This window comes from Hyperolius riggenbachi, chromosome 10, assembly GCF_040937935.1.
Source record: "Hyperolius riggenbachi isolate aHypRig1 chromosome 10, aHypRig1.pri, whole genome shotgun sequence".
Classification (NCBI taxonomy): Eukaryota; Metazoa; Chordata; class Amphibia; order Anura; family Hyperoliidae; genus Hyperolius; species Hyperolius riggenbachi.
This window is the reverse complement of record NC_090655.1, coordinates 252,323,385-252,342,807: the sequence shown is the minus strand read 5'-3', so window position 1 is coordinate 252,342,807 and position 19,423 is coordinate 252,323,385. Positions and strand designations below refer to the sequence as shown.

At 44.8% G+C, this 19,423-nt stretch overlaps 1 protein-coding gene across 1 annotated transcript in view; it reads left to right on the top strand.

Moving 5' to 3' along the window:
* The first annotated feature begins 345 nt into the window (after nt 1–345).
* Nucleotides 346–19,423, top strand: part of LOC137535297 (zinc finger protein 3-like) — a 30,910-nt gene continuing 11,832 nt past the window's right edge. The window contains exons 1-4 of the mRNA XM_068257128.1: nt 346–512; nt 8,206–8,325; nt 17,667–17,801; nt 17,892–17,970. Coding sequence (XP_068113229.1) covers nt 8,230–8,325; nt 17,667–17,801; nt 17,892–17,970 — 310 coding nt within the window. The 5' untranslated portion in view covers nt 346–512; nt 8,206–8,229. The remainder of the gene's footprint in view (nt 513–8,205; nt 8,326–17,666; nt 17,802–17,891; nt 17,971–19,423) is intronic.

Below are 19,423 nucleotides of genomic sequence, written 5' to 3'. Positions count from 1 at the left end.
TGTCACTCCGGGTATCCTTTAAACGCTGGGGAGGTTAAATGTATATTTTTTGCTGATATGGGAGGGAACCAGAGTTCCTGGAGGAAACCCAAGCAGACACAGGAAGAACATACAAACTCCATGCAGATAGTGCCCTAGCTGGGACACAAACTGGGGAAGCAGCGCTGAAAGGTGAGAACGCTAACCACTACACCACCATATCAAAAATTAAATCTATAATTATTTATCTCATTCTTGAGTGTTTTCCATGAAAAGAGGTAATTTCATATCTTCCTCCTCTTTTTAAACTGTTGTAAAATATTTGATTTCATTTTCTTGCCTCTGATGGCTACCTTATGGCAGGTGATTCTGCAAACAGAGGCTGCAGTTAGTCAATTCACCACAAGATGGCGATCTCCCTTCTCCCAGGTGGAACGCACAAAGAGGAAGAAGTTAAACCAAAAATTGGATGTGATGTAATAAAGCGGGACAAGAAGTTGCTGGACAGGAGAGGAGATATGTTGTTGGAATAGGTAACAATTGTGTAATTCTTGTTATATACTGAGCAAAGCAGAGGTCGGGGTGGACATAATTTGTTACAGAGGAGGTCATAGTACACCTGTCACTATCCCCTCTTGAAGTAATTGCCATAAAAGAGACTTTTATATAACTGCTGTAAGTTGTCTGCCAGTTTTCTAGCCATAGGTTATTAATAATCCTATTAATAACTCAGTTCTGTTACATCACAGAGCCATGAAAACATGTCCATGGAGTATAGCCATGTTCCCCAGCTTTGTCAATATCCTCTAGTATGTAATATCCCCCCACCCCAGTAATGCTATTTCTATTATAGCCATGTTCCCCCTGCGTCCCCCAACATTGCCATTATCCTACAGTACGTGTCCCACAGCATTGCTATTATCCTCCAGTATGGAATGCCCCCCCCACCCCAGTTATGCCATTTCTTTCCAAGTATAGCCATGCACACATTTCATTACTTCTCCCACTTCCATGCAGTGTAGTAACAGAAAGGATTTACATTGGTTTATAGCTGGCTGTCACTGTGTGCTCCAGGCATCTGCTCCCATTAGCCTCTCTGCCTCTTCTCTTCTCATAGCCTCATTCATCTACCACTACCAGCACTGCTGTAAAATATGTGTAGAGCACACGTACTGGCTGTAATGTGCTGCTGATTTTAGGCTGTCTGTTCCATAGTTGTGCTTAGTGAACACATGGGAAACTTGTGGCTCAGAAGCACAGCTCAGTAACTTTTCAGACAGCGTGCTGGGCTAGAATGACAGGGCAGGCACTGTGATTGCAGTGCAATATGATCCTCCTGCACTCTAAACAGCTGCACTTGAGAGGCGCATGCGCGGCGCTGGCGTGACTGGATGCAGCCCCGCTGAGCTCCGTGTCTGACCGGGAACTAAACGGTACAATACTGCACTTATAGCCGTGCTCCACTCCCTGCTGTTGACTCAGAGCACCTGGGATATGACAGAGTCGAAGAAGACCAAAAAAAAGAACAGAGGTAACCCCCACGAGGGTCCACTACTGAAGCTACTTGCTCGCCAGCAAAAAGACAAGGCCCCAAAGATGGCCGCTGCGCCTGACTCTCATGAAAACGAGAGCGCATCGGAGGACTCCCTTCATCAGCCCTGCTCCTCTCAGAGCTCCCAGAAGCCGGACAACTCGGCCCTGCTTAACTCCATCCAGAAAATGCTCAAGAAGGAGCTAAATGCTGCGGTTTCCGCCATTAATGCCCACATCCAAGAGCTTGGAGGCAGAGTCGACGAGGTGGAGCAGAGGCTTGATTCTTATGCGGACTCACTGAAAGAGGATAAGCGCAGACTAGACGCCCACGATACCCGCCTTGACCAGATGGAAGTCAGACAAGAGGACCAGGAAAACCGGGCGCGCCGCTCGAATATTAGAATTAGAGGGCTACCTGAGTCCTTCACAGATTTGCGTGCAGTGGCACTTAATCTCTTCGCAGCCATGTTGCCGCAGGTGGACCAGGCCATGTTCCGGTTCGATAGGATCCATCGAGCCCTTGGGAAACCGCGCAACCCCAACCTACCGAGGGACGTGGTACTTAAGTTTCATTACCATGAAACGAAGGAGCAAGTTATGGCGGCTGCACGCGTGCAAACCCCACTGCCAGGAGTACCGGACACGGTACAACTCTACGCGGACCTTTCGCCGCTGACCCTGCAAAAAAGAAGGACCCTCCGCCCGATCACGCAAGCTTTGATTTCAGCTCAAATCCGCTACGCGTGGGGCTTCCCTTGTGCCCTCCTCGTCACGCTGCAAGGAACCAGCCACAGAATCACCAGTCTGGAGGAAGGCAAGCGGATTCTGCAAGACGCTAGCATTAGAGTACAGATTGAATCACCTGTGGAATCCCCCCGTGTCCAGAGGCCTGAGAGGGTTTGGCAAACTGCAGGAAGCAGACAGGGATCAGCTCCTACTTCACCATCAACCTCCTCGAGCTAAGTATCTGGGGAACTTTACACTTCTGTTCTAAATAACCAAAGGTTTCTTATATCTTCCCACTGGCCTATAACTTATATTATTTCTATGAGATGGTATTAACTCTGTCCTATGGATATGACTTTCATTAACCCCCCTCACCACACCTCCGCAGTGCCTTTGCAAACCATTTGTTCTATTGCGGAACCTGTCCTAATGCACCTACCATATCTCCTCCAATGGAACTTTATGCTACCTGTATCTTCTATGGAAGAGCCATGACAAGACTCTCCACCACCGCACATCATGTATCCCTTGAAGGGGCCTAGGAGGGGGGGAGGATATGAGGGCCACACAATCTCTGAACTGACTCTGCTGCGTAGGCCTTATAATTGCAGCTCTCCGCTCTGCATTATGCATCTGTTGCTTTAGAGGATTAGCTCTGAACTTTACAGCTGCCATTAGGTCGTAGAAGATATTATTGCTCGGGTCTAGGCCTTACGATTGCAAATGTAAAAATGTCTTAAGAATAATGCAACTCGCCATGTAACTTTACAATAACCTGGCCCGGGCAACACACTACAAAATGGGGCATTCCCTTCCCCTCCTTCCCTCTCTCCCCCCCATGTACCTTTTGTCCATTCCCTTCCTTCCCCACTCCCATACCTTTACTCTCCCTACTCCCCCTATCCTTGCCCCTTCTACCCCTATCTATGAATACTAATTATTGCAACAGGCTAGTCCTCACTTTAACCGCATGGCTATTACCTACAAGGAAATTTAGATGCCTTTCTCCCGGTCGGATTTTTATTGCTGTCCTCACTGATTGGCGGACTTGGGGGAGGAATAGGTGTTCCTTTCCTCCAACAACTCAGCCAGACTTCAACTGGAAACCTATCCGGTTGTGAAACAGAGGCTTTGACCTCTGTACTCTTGTTATTTGTATTATTAAGGTTTTTGTTTTTGTTTAAATGTTCATTATCTGCCGCTGCTCGCGCTGGGACATCCCGACTCATAACTCTATCTGAAGCTTTAGTACCTTTGACTTCATGGACTCTTTGAGGCTAGTATCTTTCAACATTAGAGGCCTCAATTCCCCAGCTAAACGTAGAAAAACCTTCATAACCCTATTACGACATAAACCAGACATCATCTGTCTCCAGGAGACACATTTTTCCGTAACGTCATGCCCTCGCTATTTTCATAAACACTACCTGACCACATATCATTCACAAGCCTCTAAAAAACACAGAGGAACCACTATTCTTATAAAAAACACGCTCCCACTAGTGGTTGGGACAGTAGAATCAGACCCAGAGGGCCGATTCGTCATTATCAAAGGAACCCTTAATGACAAAAATCTATTTTTAATCAACTGCTACCTACCCCCTGAGAAAGCCTTCCATACTTTCTGTGAGATTCAGAAACAACTTGAGGTTGGTCCTAACACAATCTTCATATGGTGTGGAGACTTTAACTTTACCCTGAATGAGAAGCTTGACAAAGCTAAGCCCTCAAAAGACAAACTAACAAAAACCCAACGAACTAAGCTAACCACCCTACAAGAAAACAATTTCCTTGTGGATGTTTGGCGAGAACTTTATGGGGTCAAAAGAGGATATACTCACTATTCTGATATCCACAACTCTTACGCTAAAATAGATCATGTCCTGGTCACAACGTCCTTGGTCCCTTCCCTGCAATTCTTGAGACATATACCCACCAGTTTATCAGATCACGATATTCTCCTTCTCAGCATTGATCTGCATACCAAACCCTTTCTCCGCTCCTGGTGGAGGCTCAATGAGTCCTTGGTTATCAATCACACTACCAGGCAGGAGCTAGAAGAACATTTAGAACACTATTTTAACTCTAATGATATTGGTAATATCTCTCCAGTGACCCTCTGGATGGCCCACAAGGCCGTCATAAGGGGACATCTGATCAGAATGGCCAGCTCAATTAAAAAACGTTCATGTGAAGAACTGGATAACCTCCACTTCAAGCTTCTTCGCCTACAAAATATACATCATCAGAGTCCCTCTCTTTTTCTTCTCAAACAGATTAGGGACACTCGAGCCCAACTCGATGTCCTCTTGGCCAAATCCGCTGAGAAAACACTGAGGTACACTAAAGCAAGTTACTATAGATATGCTAACAAGCCTGACTCCTGGCTTGCTAGAAAGCTGCGGAACCAGCAACGGATAAACAATATACATAGAATCAGGACCACCCTTGGCAAGGTTACAAGTGACCCGGACGTGATCTATGAGGCCTTTCATAAGTATTACTCCAATCTCTACGATACCAAACCCACAGCTCCCTCAGATGACACTCAGAAGTTCCTTGCATCTCTAAATCTACCTACTCTCACCTTAGATGCCTCTAAGTCCCTAAACAAAATGTTCTCGGAGGAGGAGGTGGAGGACACCATCAAAAAGCTCAAGCTCCACAAATCCCCAGGCCCAGATGGTCTCAGCGCTATCTACTATAAAAAATTCTCTGCAACCATTATACCCTACCTGACCAAATGTTTAAACACACTAAGACTCAAGCCGTTAAACTGGCCAGAATTTCTTGATGCCCACATAACCATTATCCACAAACAGGGCCGAGACCCCTTATGCGTTAAAAACTATAGGCCTATAGCCCTCCTTAACCAAGATTATAAAATTCTGACTAGTATTTTAGCCACGCGCCTCAACAAACTTCTGCCAGCTCTAGTCCAACGGGACCAGGTGGGCTTTGTACCCCACCGCCAAGCGGCTGATAACATTCGCAAAACCCTTGGCATATTGCACCATGCTTCTAAATCAGGCCACCAATTGGTTACTTTAGCCTTAGATATCGAAAAGGCCTTCGATACAATCTCATGGTCCTTTATGTTAAATGTTCTTGCTAAAGCTGGTGTGTCTGGGCCCTTTATTCACCTAATACAACAACTCTACTCCAACCCCCATGCACGCTTAAAACTTCCGAGCACCTCCTCTACCCCAATACCAATACGGAGAGGTACCCGCCAAGGATGCCCTTTGTCACCTGCCATATTCGCTTTAGTAATGGAGCCCTTGGCAGCAGCGATACGCCATAATCCTGACATCCAAGGTTACACAATAGGGAAAGCTGAATACAAATTAAGCTTATTTGCGGACAATGTCCTCCTGACTCTCACAAACCCAGTCATATCTATCCCTAACCTACTTAAACTCCTTAAACAATTCGAGACAATGTCCGGTCTCAAGCTGAACCTTGACAAGTCGGAAGCTATGTTTAGCAATTTTCCCAGGGGTATGGGTGAGCATATTAGTGGCATCTTTAGGTTTCAGTATAGACCACACTATATAAAGTACTTAGGAGTACATATACCCAGTGACACCTCCCAGGTCTATAAGTGGAATTACTCCCCTTTGCTCAAGGCCCTTAACGACCTCCTACTCTCCTGGATGAACTATAATGTGTCTTGGGCGGGTAGGATCACAGCTGTTAAGATGACCCTCCTGCCCAAGATTACGTATTATTTTCGCACCCTTCCAGTTGATGTACCTAAACGATCACTAGCCCCACTCCAGACTCAGATCTTCAGATTTATCTGGGCTAAAAAAAAAACAAGGATCAAACAGAACACTATGATGCTCCACAAAAAAGAGGGAGGTCTTTCTGTCCCAAACCTATATAAATATTATTTAGCAGCACAGCTTTCAGTATTACCATCACTCTATGCTGGAACTCATGCACCACGCTGGGTTGACCTGGAAAATAATCTATTATATCCTATGAGCTGGAAGGGGGTTCTGTGGTCAAAAGGTTTGGGCATCAACACAATAAAGACGATGTCCCCCTTTACATATCACTCCCTACAGATATGGAAGAGGGTTAGATATAAATTTAACCTCCAATCACTACCTTCACGATTGGTGGAGTTTTTGGGGAACCCAGACTTTCCGGCTGGGCTTGACAGGACCTCGTTTGCCTGGTGGGCTCGGAAGGACTTAGCAAGCCTTCATAAAATTTTAATGAAAGGCGTCACTCCAACTAAAAACATGTTATGTCAAATTCATAATATTCCATTTGCCGAGTCCTTTAGGGCCCACCAGCTATACCACTTCCTTACATCCTTCACCAGGCCTGGACAGGAAATCAAGGCAACCTCCTTTGAACTTGTATGCCTGGCAGACCCCCTGCGTAGGGGCATTTTATCACTATTATACTCAATCTTTAAATCCAGTCCCCAGAACACTAAATTCCATTTCCAGATTGAATGGGAGAATGATAATAATGATTCATTATCCGACGATCAGTGGACACAGTGTTTTGATACCCTTTCAAAAGGGAGTCTCTGTGTAATAGATATGGAGGTTGCCTTGAGAGTACTACACAGGTCATACCTGGTCCCCAGGAAGCTCCACTTAATATACCCAGACCGGTCTGACTTGTGTTTTAGAGGATGTGTTCTCACAGGTTCCTTCTGCCATATTTGGTGGTCCTGTCCCATAGTGGCTAAGCTTTGGAAGAGAGTCATTGCTAAGATCAATTCCGTTCTCTCACTTCAATTACAATTAAATCCAGCAATTTGCCTCTTGGGTCTTCAGCCTGATAAGCTGCCTCACGCTCAGCATAAGCTAATACAGTTCATAATGAACGCAACTAAGACCTATATTGCATCATGCTGGTTCAAGCAGACTCTTTCCTTTCAATGCGTACTTTCCCGCATCCACACCACTATGCTAAATGAAAAAATCAAGGCTAATCTGTGGGACAGGAACACCCACTTTGACAAGATATGGCAGCCATGGATCCAACACGCCCTATCTCCTGGGGTCCGAGGCTCTCTACAACGATTTTGAGTCCTAATGATCTGATCCATTTTATATAAACAACCTCACAACTGGGGTGGGGGTGTCCTGGTGCGGGCGGCGCAGAGAGTTTTGTTATAGTTAAAATTAGTTACTTTGTTTTCGCACCAAGCATTAGATCAATAACACCTGTGATTGGGGCTTTATCTATTTCCATCATTTTCAGATGGCATTAAATGCCAGTGACTCCAGCTCAAATTAATGAATGACACTGATTTATTACAATGGCCTTGAGACTTACTATTGTGTAAAGTCCCCAACCCCAGACTCTCTATGTGTTACCAATATACAGATAAGCTTCATATATTTTGTATTATGAGCTAACCTTATATAAACAGCTGCACTTAACTTCTCCCTAAATTTATGATGAGTGTTCCAGGTGAGAAAAGGACACATTTTGGAATGCTTTCTTTTACTGTGAGACGTTTCCATTCAAAGTATACAGATGAACATATAGGTGAAATATATTTAAAGCATATGATTGCAACATGTGGGTAATGTGTGCAAAAAAACATTTCTGCTCTCTGCTCACCCCTCTTCGTCCACCTCCTCCCTTCTCTGTTCACTCCCTGCCTTTCTCTGTCCACCATTCCCCCTTCTCTGTCTGTCCACCCCCTCCCCTTCTCTGTCCACTGCAGGGAAAGTCCTGTCCTGCTAGTCATTTCACCCCCGAATGCTTCCCTAGTAAAATGATTCGAGATTCGGATCAATGATCCGGATCTTTTCAATGATCCGATTCGAATCATTGAAAAGATCCGGACTTCCCATCTCTACTCTGCATGGCTCTACCACCCACAAGTGACAGCAATGGGGAGTGCTGGGGGGAGGGAGGAACCTGTAATGGTTTCACCACTGACACCTGTACAGCCTAGATTATCCTCCCCTTATTATCTATCAAAAGGCAGCAGCATCCTGCACAGATCACATGACCACATCATTGAGGATGGATGAGGACCAGAGTTACATGACTGAGAGGATATTCAACCTCACCCTGGAGATCATCTATTTGCTGACTGGAGAGGTAAGCAGGGTTCTGGGAGGTCACATGATTCCAATCTTATGCACAGCCAGATTTGGACCAATACAGAGGCAGGGAATCTTCTGAGCACACAGCCCTGAGGATGCACTTATGTCACCTCCCCTGCCCCCCTCCAGTGCCCTCCACCCCCTTTCCTGGCCAAATGCAGAGTTATGAGTGAGACTTGTAGTGCTGCTCCTCACTGTACCGGGAACTCAGCCATGTCACAGGCTGGCAGTATCTTCTCTCTGTCTCCCTCTAAGCAACTGAATTGCTTTCTTCGCTTCTGCAACTGAGATCAGTTTCGGAAGAGTTTGAGAGTGTGCTGATGAGACTTTGGTCAAGAGCACAGTGGCTAAGAAGTCATCTGTTTCTTGTTTTCTGGGTTATGTTTGCTCATCATAATTAAAGGAACTCAGAGCTGAAACATTAAAAAGATATCAAAAACCATAAATGCATAAATGTGGGATATCAACCTATCTATATCCAGTTCTCGGTCTCACCTAGAACCAATTATGTAAATCAACCATATATCAAAGGGAGCCTGAGCATTCAAAAAAGTTTGCAAATCACAATCACAATAACCAAAAATCTTCCGGATTTATATCTTCTTTGGGCCCCTTTGCTTAATTGCTGTAGCTCCATGAATTAAAACATCACCTTATGGACAGCTTAAGGCTGGTTTCACAGTGGGACGTTAAAGTCCCACGTTACAGCAGCCAGTAACGCAGCCTAACTCACAGCACTGTAAAATCAATGTGCTGTTCACAGTGCCCACGTTGTGTTACATAGTAACGCTGCACGTTTAAACAAAGTGCTGCATGCTGTACGTCATACTGGGCTAAGCCACATTAGACTGTTTGCACATGCTCAGTAATGTTGGAGGAGGAGGTCTCCCCTCCTCCTCCGCAGCCAGCCACATGGCTAATTAATATTCACTGCACTGTGGTGACTCGTGGTGAGACTGTAGTGTTGTCCGGATCATGAACGAATCGTTCATTTGATCCGGATCTTTTTTGTGAGTCAAATCATCCGGATCATCACAGTGAAAGATTCGGTTCACAGTGGATGCCTGTCTGGAAGAAACAGGAACATACAGAATGTACAGTGCAGGGAAAGTCCTGTCCTGCTAGTCATTTCACCCAGTCTGCTTCCCTAGTAAAATGATTCGGTTCAAAGATCCGGATCTTTTCAATGATCCGATTCAAATGATCCGAATCCTTAAAAACATCCGGACTTCCTATCACTAACCTGGAGCGGCTGCTTTGAGAGCTGCATAACGAAGCTCAATCTGATGTCCAACCTCAACACCACCATGCGTTGCGTTAGGGGCACGTTATGCGGCCATAACGTCCCCTAAAACGCAATGTCTTGGTGGGAAAGTAGCCTTAATCTTCACTCCAACCCGTGTGCCAACTTGAGCACGCCTCTGTACAGTCCAGTAATGCTTACACCCTCATTACATGCATATATGAATGAATGCAAAACCCCTTTGCCAAGCAACAACAAAAGTTTGCGTTCTTAAACAGAAAGAATTTGCGATAATTGAGGTTGGAGTGAGCTTGAGATGTCTCCCAGTGCAACGCTGCTGAATATATGCAAATTAACCATTGTTACCTTTAGAAGCTAAACACACCTCCAGAACCGCTGGAATGCAATGATGTGTCAGCTTGTTAATTTGTACAGAGCCAGAATAATCCAACATGCATACAGACTGTTTCGGATTGTTTGATCCTCATCAGTGCATGGCATGGATTAATTTGGCTCTATGGAGTAAGGCTTGTAACACCGAGAGGTACAGACTAACCAGCAAGCTCATGGTGAACCAGAACTCATTGGAGTGTGTAAGGGACTACAATGGTCCTAAAAGCCCCCTTACTAAAATGCTAAGAAAAACAAAAGTTTGCTTTCTTAAAACAGAAAGAATTTGCGATAATTCAGGTTGGAGCGAGCTTGAGATGTCTCCCAGTGCAACACTGCTGAATATATGCAAATTAACCATTGTTACCTTAAGACGCAACAACCAAAGCGTATTAACAGGCTTGTTTTCCACAACCAACATAGGAGGTACCGTTATCTCGCTGCATACATCGGCATCCAGCCATTAGATAAAAGCAGGTTAAGCTGAATCCTCCGGGCAAGCCGGTACTCACGCTACCAGAATGACAGATGGAGTGTCTGGCTTCACGCAGCCTTAGCTGCAGTTGCACAGTTTCTCTCCATACAGGGATTTAAAGGGATTTCAAACGCCGCGCTGCTGCGGACTTCGGGTGCGAGGCTTCCAGGGGAGGAGGGCGGAGGCACGGGAGGATCAGCGTGACCAGCGGGGTGACGTCACAGGACACGTGACGCGTTTCACCGTAAAGGCTTCTTCAGACGTGTACCAACAGAGGGCGCACTCACTACTTATGTAGGCAATGCACCTCTGTTTGCTAATTAAACAGCAAAGGTGACTCAATGTCTCTGAGCTTGATTAGAGCACCATCTAGTATCCCACTGAAGAAATGCATATATAGAGAGAAGCTCATAGGAATACTTTTAAATTCATGTCGCTATTTAGACCATAGGGATACATAGAATTGCATTAATAGATCCAAAAGGATTCTTCCATGTAGCAATTGTTAATTTATATATACCCATTGCCTTTAAATATTTAGGGTCAGAATTGTGACATTCTTTGAAATGCATCGCAATTGTGCTTATTTTCATGCTTAAATCCAATCAGTTAGTCGCGCCACTAGTTCATACACATTCAATCCAGATTGTAGGACCTTAAAAATAAAAATACAAGAAAGCGGGTCTCCTCATAGTGAGTATTGCCTCAATGCAGTACACCCTTGTGCTAGCACACACTGCGTGAGGGAAAACTGCCACCGTAGGACGGGGATCACACACCCCCTTTAATCCCCTGCTCACCAGATAGCCTCTTTCACTGTTTGCATATAAGAAAACTCCGCTGCATCAGTACCTACAGATACCAAAAACACTTCTCATCGCATAAAACCATTTAATAAGGCTCCCAAGGCCCCTAGATAAAAACTGCGTACATGAAAAACTCTTTATACATCGCATATCACAATACCAATCCGCCGCCGCCGGTCACCTCTCACATGCCCAGGCCCCGTGTAGCTCAATGATCGATCTGCGTGCGTCCTCCAAGCTCCGCCCTACGAGTTTCGTCACTGTTGTGACTCATCAGGGGCTGGAGTATGCACGCTCCCCATTGCATTATGTATGCACGGATCCCCTCCTCCTCCCTGTCCTCCCCAACCGCCTCTAGGGTGTAAGAGATAGTGGGCGGGACATCATGGGAGGCTGGACCGGTCCCGTTTACATTTCAAACACACATTACATAGCTTAAAGGAGAACTGTAGTGAGAGGTATATGTAGGCTGCCATATTTGTTTCCATTTAAGCAATATCAGTTGCCTGGCTATCCTGCAAATCCTCTGCCTCTAATACTTTTAGCCATAGGCCCTGAACAAGCATACAGCAGATCAGGTTTTTCTGACAATTTTGACAGATATGACAAGATTAGCTGCATGCTTGTTTCTGGTGTGATTTAGACACTTCTTCAGCCAAATAAACCAACAGGGCTGCCAGGCAACTGGTATTGCTTAAAAGGAAATAAATATGGCAGCCTACATATACCTCTCACTACAGTTCTCCTTTAAAAAACAACCTCATTATATGAAACATAAAATGTATGTAATATATGATTATAACATACCCCATAGCTCCATCCCCATATTGCTAATGCCATAAATTACTAAATCACGCATCTTATATACGTGTATATACATAAATACAGTGATTTAGCGCTAACCCTGCGATCAAGTGTACATATCCCACTTGATCGCAGGGTTAGCGCTAAATCACTGTATTTATGTATATACACGTTTGGTAGTAACTTTGACTTTTGGTTTTACGTGGGTCAAGATATTTAAGCACCTAATAGTAAATGGTATATGGGATGTGGTTTCATATAAAAATTCATATGTGGGGTGCTTTTGTACGTAGTGTGAATAAGTACCAGAATAGATGTGGGAGGGAGTCTCAGTAATTGGTGTTGACTGGGGGTTGGACTATGATATCGTAACGATCAACTGTATGTGTAGCGGTACGCTATGTTCAATCAGCAGTAAATAAGATGCGTAATTTAGTAATTTATGGCATTAGCAATATGGGTATGGAGCTATGGGGTATGTTATAATCATATATTACATACATTTTATGTTTCATATAATGAGGTTGTTTTTTAAGCTATGTAATGTGTGTTTGAAATGTAAACGGGACCGGTCCAGCCTCCCATGATGTCCCGCCCACTATCTCTTACACCCTAGAGGCGGTTGGGGAGGACAGGGAGGAGGCGGGGATCCGTGCATACATAATGCAATGGGGAGCGTGCATACTCCAGCCCCTGATGAGTCACAACAGTGACGAAACTCGTAGGGCGGAGCTTGGAGGACGCACGCAGATCGATCATTGAGCTACATGCGGCCTGGGTATGTGAGAGGTGACCGGCAGCGGCGGATTGGTATTGTGATATGTGATGTATAAAGAGTTTTTCATGTACGCAGTTTTTATCTAGGGGCCTTGGGAGCCTTATTAAATGGTTTTATGCGATGAGAAGTGTTTTTGGTATCTGTAGGTACTGATGCAGCGGAGTTTTCTTATATGCAAACAGTGAAAGAGGCTATCTGGTGAGCAGGGGATTAAAGGGGGTGTGTGATCCCCGTCCTACGGTGGCAGTTTTCCCTCACGCAGTGTGTGCTAGCACAAGTGTGTACTGCATTGAGGCAATACTCACTATGAGGAGACCCGCTTTCTTGTATTTTTATTTTTAAGGTCCTAAAATCTGGATTGAATGTGTATGAACTAGTGGCGCGACTAACTGATTGGATTTACTGTGATTGGGACTTGTCTCTGTCTATAGTCAGCAGCCGTTCTAAGAAATCAAGAACTGAGCGCAACATCACGGTGAAATTTTTTAATTCTTAGACTTAATATTATTAACATGTTCCTGAATTCTCGCTCTGAGTGGTCTATAGGTTTTCCCTATGTAAATCTTATTGCAGCTACATCTTGATTGATAGATAACTTTTTCTGTACTACAATCAATATAATCCTTAATCCTAAAACAGACAGTATAATCGCTGTTGAAGAAGGTCTCACCCTTTTGCATGTATGGGCATATAAGACAATCGCAGCAACAGGACATACCTTTTCGATTCCTTCTAGCTACCCCTACCTTCCTATCAGGGCCAAACTCACTGTTAACTAGAATATCGGACAAATTCCTCCCCCTTCTAGCAGCCATATGCGGGTATTCACCAACAAATTTCCTGATGATAGGGTCCCTTCCCAATAGATGCCAATGTCTTGACAATATCCCTTTTATGTCATTATAATGTGAACTAAATGTAGTCACACCTCTAATTACCCCAACATCTTTTTTCTTTTTTGTATAGTGTGCTGCAGTACATACATGCAGGTCAGACCTTCTCCTAGACAGTGCTTTATGGTAGGCACTATTAACAATATGCCTTGGATAGCCTCTCATCATTAATCTATCTTTCAATTGCTCAGTTTCCATTTTGAAATCTTCAACATCACTACAATTCCATCTCAGACGCATGAACTGGCCAGTAGAGACAGCGCACTTCTGAGAGTGTAGATGTGCACTCTTAGCTGATAACAACGTATTTCCAGCTGTCTCTTTTTGGAATGTGCTTGTGGTAAGTACATTCCCAGTTTTTCTAATATGCAAATCTAAAAAGGAGATCTCAGAATGACTTAAGGAATAAGTGAGAAAAATACTCCAGTCATTGTTATTCAATTCACAGACAAAATCATGCAATCGGGATTCTGTGCCCTTCCAAAGCACCAGAATATCGTCCACGTACCTTAGCCACAGGGTGACGTGCTCTCAGTACCCACGCATGCCCCTCACCACCATCCCCTCCCAAAATCCTAGGTGGAGGCATGCGTAGGACAGAGAGCATGCCGCACCCATGGCCACACCCTTTTTCTGGCGGTACAACTCGCCCTTGAACTCAAAAAAATTATTTTCTAAGATCAACTTCATCATCTCCAAAACATACTCTGAATGACCCTGCTCTACTCCATATTTCTTATCCAAATAAAAGCCCAATGCTTCCAGGCCCTTTTCATTTGGAATTGATGTAAAAAGCGACTCAACGTCTAATCCACCCAAAATCCAGTTCTCCTCAATGTGCAGTCCCTCAATCTCAGCCAGTACAGCCTTAGGGCTTGATTCACAAAGCGGTGCAAAGTGTTTGCACGCCTGTGAAAAGCCCTTTATCACGCCTAAACTCAGTTTAGGCGTGATAAGAAGAAACTCGCGCGATCTCCCGCGCGCAAAGTTTTGCGCGCGTAGCGCACCGCGCTGCGCGCGCAGTGTACCGTGCTTCGCGCGCAGCGTCCATTGAGCCCTATGGGACTTTGCGCGCGCAGCGCGGTGCGCTACGCGCGCAAAACTTTGCGCGCGGGAGCTTCGCGCGAAGAGCAGCACAAATCGGTGATAACTCAGCTTTGCACGGCTTATCACTCCTAAAGTCTTTTAGGCGTGATAACTGAGTTATCACCGCTTTGTGAATCAAGCCCTTAGTATCCATAACAAAGGAAGGTAACTTTTGTACCAAATCTTTAATTTTAAGGTCAACGAACTGAGCAATCCTCTCCAATGGTTCATTATTCCCAGAAATTATAGGGCGACTCGGGGGATTTTTTAAGTTCTTATGCATTTTAGGTAAAATGTAGAAAGTAGGGACAGTGTAAATAGCCACCTTAAGGAACTTCATTTCTCTCTCTACCAGAATCCCATCCAAATAACCCCAAATAATTTTATCATTTATTATATATAGCATTACTGGACTGTGCAGAGGCGTGCTCAAGTTGGCACACGAGTTGTATTGAAGATTTAAGCTGTCCATAAGGTGATGTTTTAATTCATAGAGCTACAGCAATTAAGCAAAGGGGCCCGAAGAAGATTTTTGGATAGGTGCACCTATTATGTATGCCCATTGCCGTATTGTGGTTATGAATAGTAGAATTTTAAATGGTTTTAAATGTATGTGATCCATGGTTATTGTGATTGTGATTTTGATAATAAATGTGCATACTTTTTTGAATGCTCAGGCTCCCTTTGATATATGGTTGATTAAAAAGATATATATATATATATATATATATATACATACCTGGTGCTTCCTCCAGCCCCATCCGGTCGATCGCTCCCATGCCGCCGGCTGCAGCTTCAGGAACCGGGTCCCGTCACTGCCGCCAGTCGCGGCCAGTTACGCAGGAAAAGTGCGCCCTCTACGTATCTTTCCCGCGGCTACTGGAGGACTGGCTCCAACTGACGTAAGTGACGGGACCCGGTTCCCAAAGCTGCGGGCAGCGGAGGATGGCGGTGTGGGAGCGATCCAAGCGGATGAGGCTGGAGGAAGCCCCAGATATGTATAAAATCTTTTTAATGTTTAAGCTCTGGTACACTTTAAGGTTATAAAGCGTTGAGTAGAAATTAGCAAAAACATTTGCTTTTTCTTTAGGATTAGTTTTATATTCTCCTTTAGTGTATTTGATATGCTTGATTTTGGTATTAAGTTACCAAGCTAGAAAAGCTCCTGGCTTATTCCCTTTTGGAGTAATATTTTAATTTAGATTTATTCAAGGCCTGTTAGATTGGACGATATATAAGTTTTGTAAAGAGGTGCATTTCTGTTTAAATAGGCGCATTATGTGCAAGCCAAATGCTAGAACGTTTCACGTCTTGGGTATTGTTTATGTTGAAAAATTCATTTGGGGGATTTCTAAGCTAAATGGTAGTATTTTGATTCTTTAACCAAGTAGCTGCTCAAATGCCAGGGTGGGGAATTGTTATTGGTTGTAGTATCTCTAACCAAATACGAGAGTGGTCAGACCATGTTATAGGTTCTATTTGTGCTTTCATAATATTCTGTAGTAATTCTGTATCCACCTACATTGTGTCAAAACGAGAATATGACAAGTGTGGCTGTTAATAGAAGGTATATTTTTTGCTATTACCAATCATACATCTCCATGTATCGTATAATTTAAAGGACCTCAATATTTTTTTATATTACATTTTTATACTACAGAAATTAGTTCTAGCGGGTTGGAGGAATCTAGTTGGCCATCTACAATGCAATTGAAGTCACCTGTAGCTAATAAATGACCATGATTTAGCTGTTTAGCTTTCTGGATAGTTTTTTTTTTTTTTTTTTTTAATAAACCTCGCTTGGCAGGAGTTGGGAGCACACAAATTCACAATTATGTAAGCAACATTAGTTTAGCTTCTAGTATGATGTACTTTGTATTAGGGTCTGAATGTAAGTGAACAACTTCACATGTAATTTAATTTCTGATTGCGATCATCACCCCTTGTTTTTATCCCTCGAGGCAGGACAGGACAGGAGGGCAATAAAGTGGCAGGCAAACCTGGTGTGTACTACCTGGCCAACAGCAAAGTACCATCGGTGGTACGCGTAACCAGAGGTTGGAAAACCCTGCTCTAGTGGTGTTGCCTAATATTTTCATCACTAGAGGGAGAAGAGGAGATGCCAAGAGCCTGACACAGCTGAGCTCAGCTGTCTATCTACACTGAGGAGAAGGGCTATCTAATACTGGGGGATAATCTGGCTATCTATAATGGGGGGGGGGGGGGCTATCTAATATTGGGGAATGCAGGCTGCCTAATACTGGGGGGGCACATCTGGCTATCTACACTGGGGGATGCAGGCTGCCTAATCCTGGGGGCTGATCTGGCTACCTATACTGGGATGCAGGCTGCCTAATACTGGGGGAACATCTGGCTATCTACACTGGGGGATGCAAGGTGCCTAATACTGGGGGAACATCTGGCTATCTACACTGGGGGATGCAGGCTGCCTAATACTGGGGGCTGATCTGGCTACCCATACTGGGATGCAAGGCTGCCTAAAAATGGAGGCTCATCTGGCTGTCTATACTGGGGGCTGCCTAAAACTAGAGGACACATTTGGCTATTTAAACTGGGGAGTGGGGTTACCTAATGCTTGGAAGCACATCTGGCTACTTATACTGGGGAACCCATCTATACTATGGGCTGATGTGGCTATCTATAATGGACAGGGGGCTTCCTAATACTAGTGCACATCAGGCTACCTATACTGAGGGGTTGGGTTGCATTTAGGGGTGGGCCAATTTTTAATCCCGCCTCTAGTGCTTGAGTACCTTGTACCAGCCCTCCACTTACCTGAATGGAGAGGTGAGTAGGATTCTGGGAGATCATGTGACATTACTGTTGGTCTTTCTATACAGAGTTTTCCTCCAGTGAAGTTTGGTGATCATGTGACCATCATGGTGCCCCCACCTCACTCCCTGTTATCTGAGAGACACAACATCCAGAGGATTCTGGAAATCACCAGGAAGGTGATGGAGCTGCTGACAGGAGAGGTCAGTGGTGCAAGGGGTGTGTCTGGATGATGACTGTACCATTGTTGTCAGGTTCATATAAGAAGTCAGAATGTCTATTTCTCCATGCAGGAATGTCAGTATTTAGGAGAACGCAAGGACCTCTACAAGAATGCCATGATTGAAAATCAGCCGGCCCTCACATCACCGGGTAAGAGGAGACTTTCATCCCTTGGGTCCACCTAGATCCCCCATCATCTGATAAACACATAGGCCTCAATTCATAACGCATTACTGCATTCGGTAATGCAGAAAACTGCTGACTTTACCAATCACTTAGGAAAATGTCAATTCATAAAGGCTGTTACCGCATAAAAAAGTGACATTACAGAGCAGTGAGGTAAATTACCGACTTGTGCGGTAATTACCTCAACACATGTCAGTAAATGACAGCAAATGTCAATTCATAAAGCCTACAACAAGCGGTAATCCCCACGATAATTACCCACATCTCTGGTGAGGTCTTAACATTGCAAAGTCTGTGTGAGTCTGTGCAGGGAAGCACGACTCACACAAGCAGAAGCAGAGACAGCTGCTGACTGACAGGAGCAGGGAGCCAATAGAAACAGTCCCGTCTCCTGGTCGGATTCTGATAGGACCTGTGGCTTCTCTGGTGGGACAAAACTTATCTAGCCCCAAGCAGCTAGCAGAGGTTCGTAACAAAGCAGATTTCCCCACAGACTCTTCAGCAGTGTAACCCATTCAGTTCATGTTTGAATATGCAGATGAACTAGTCAGTAAAATCACCAAAATATGACATATGTAATGTCTCCTGGAGTTCATCTAAGCCAGGGGTACCCACACTTTTTTGGCTCGCGAGCTACTTTTAACTTTGTCGCGACCAAGAGATCTACTAGTATAGGTAGCTAAGTATAGGTGCCCAGCATAGGTAGTTAGGTGTAGATGCCCCACATAGGTAGCTAAATGTAGGTGCCCCACGTAGGTAGCTAAATGTAGGTGCCCCACATAGGTAGCTAACTGTGGGTGCCCAGGACAGGTAGCTAAAAGTAGGTCTACAGCACAGGTAGCTAAAAGTAGGTGCCCAGCATAGGTAGCACAATGTAGGTGCAAAGTAATCACTTACCTAGCTCCAGCGGTGGTATCTGCTGCTCCTCCAGACCGACAGCCAAGAGATCGGGAGTTCAGTCCGGTGGGCGATATAGATAGCAAGCGTCCCATCACTTTCTGCTGCCTGCACTGCTCTCGGCCAATCAGGAAAGAGATGGGGAGTGGAGATGCGTGGCTGAAGGGGAAGGGGAGGGCCTCTCCCCTTCAGCCGCGCATCTCCCCTCCCCATCCCTTCCCTGATTGGCCGTGGGCAGCAGAATGTGATGAGACGCGGCCACACTGCCGCGATAATACAGCTAATGGGAGCATTTTTTGCTGGGACACAGCCAGGAGACCGCGATCTACCCAGCAGTCGGTCGCGATCTACCGGTAGATCGCGATCGACGTATTGGGCACCCCAGATCTAAGCTGTGGCAATTAAATAAAATCTTAAGAAAGACTAATGGACAGAGATTCAGAACAAGCAGAGGCAGTATAACAAACGTGCATTCTAAAGGGTTGTTGAGACGCCTCTTACTATTGTAATGCCCTCACTG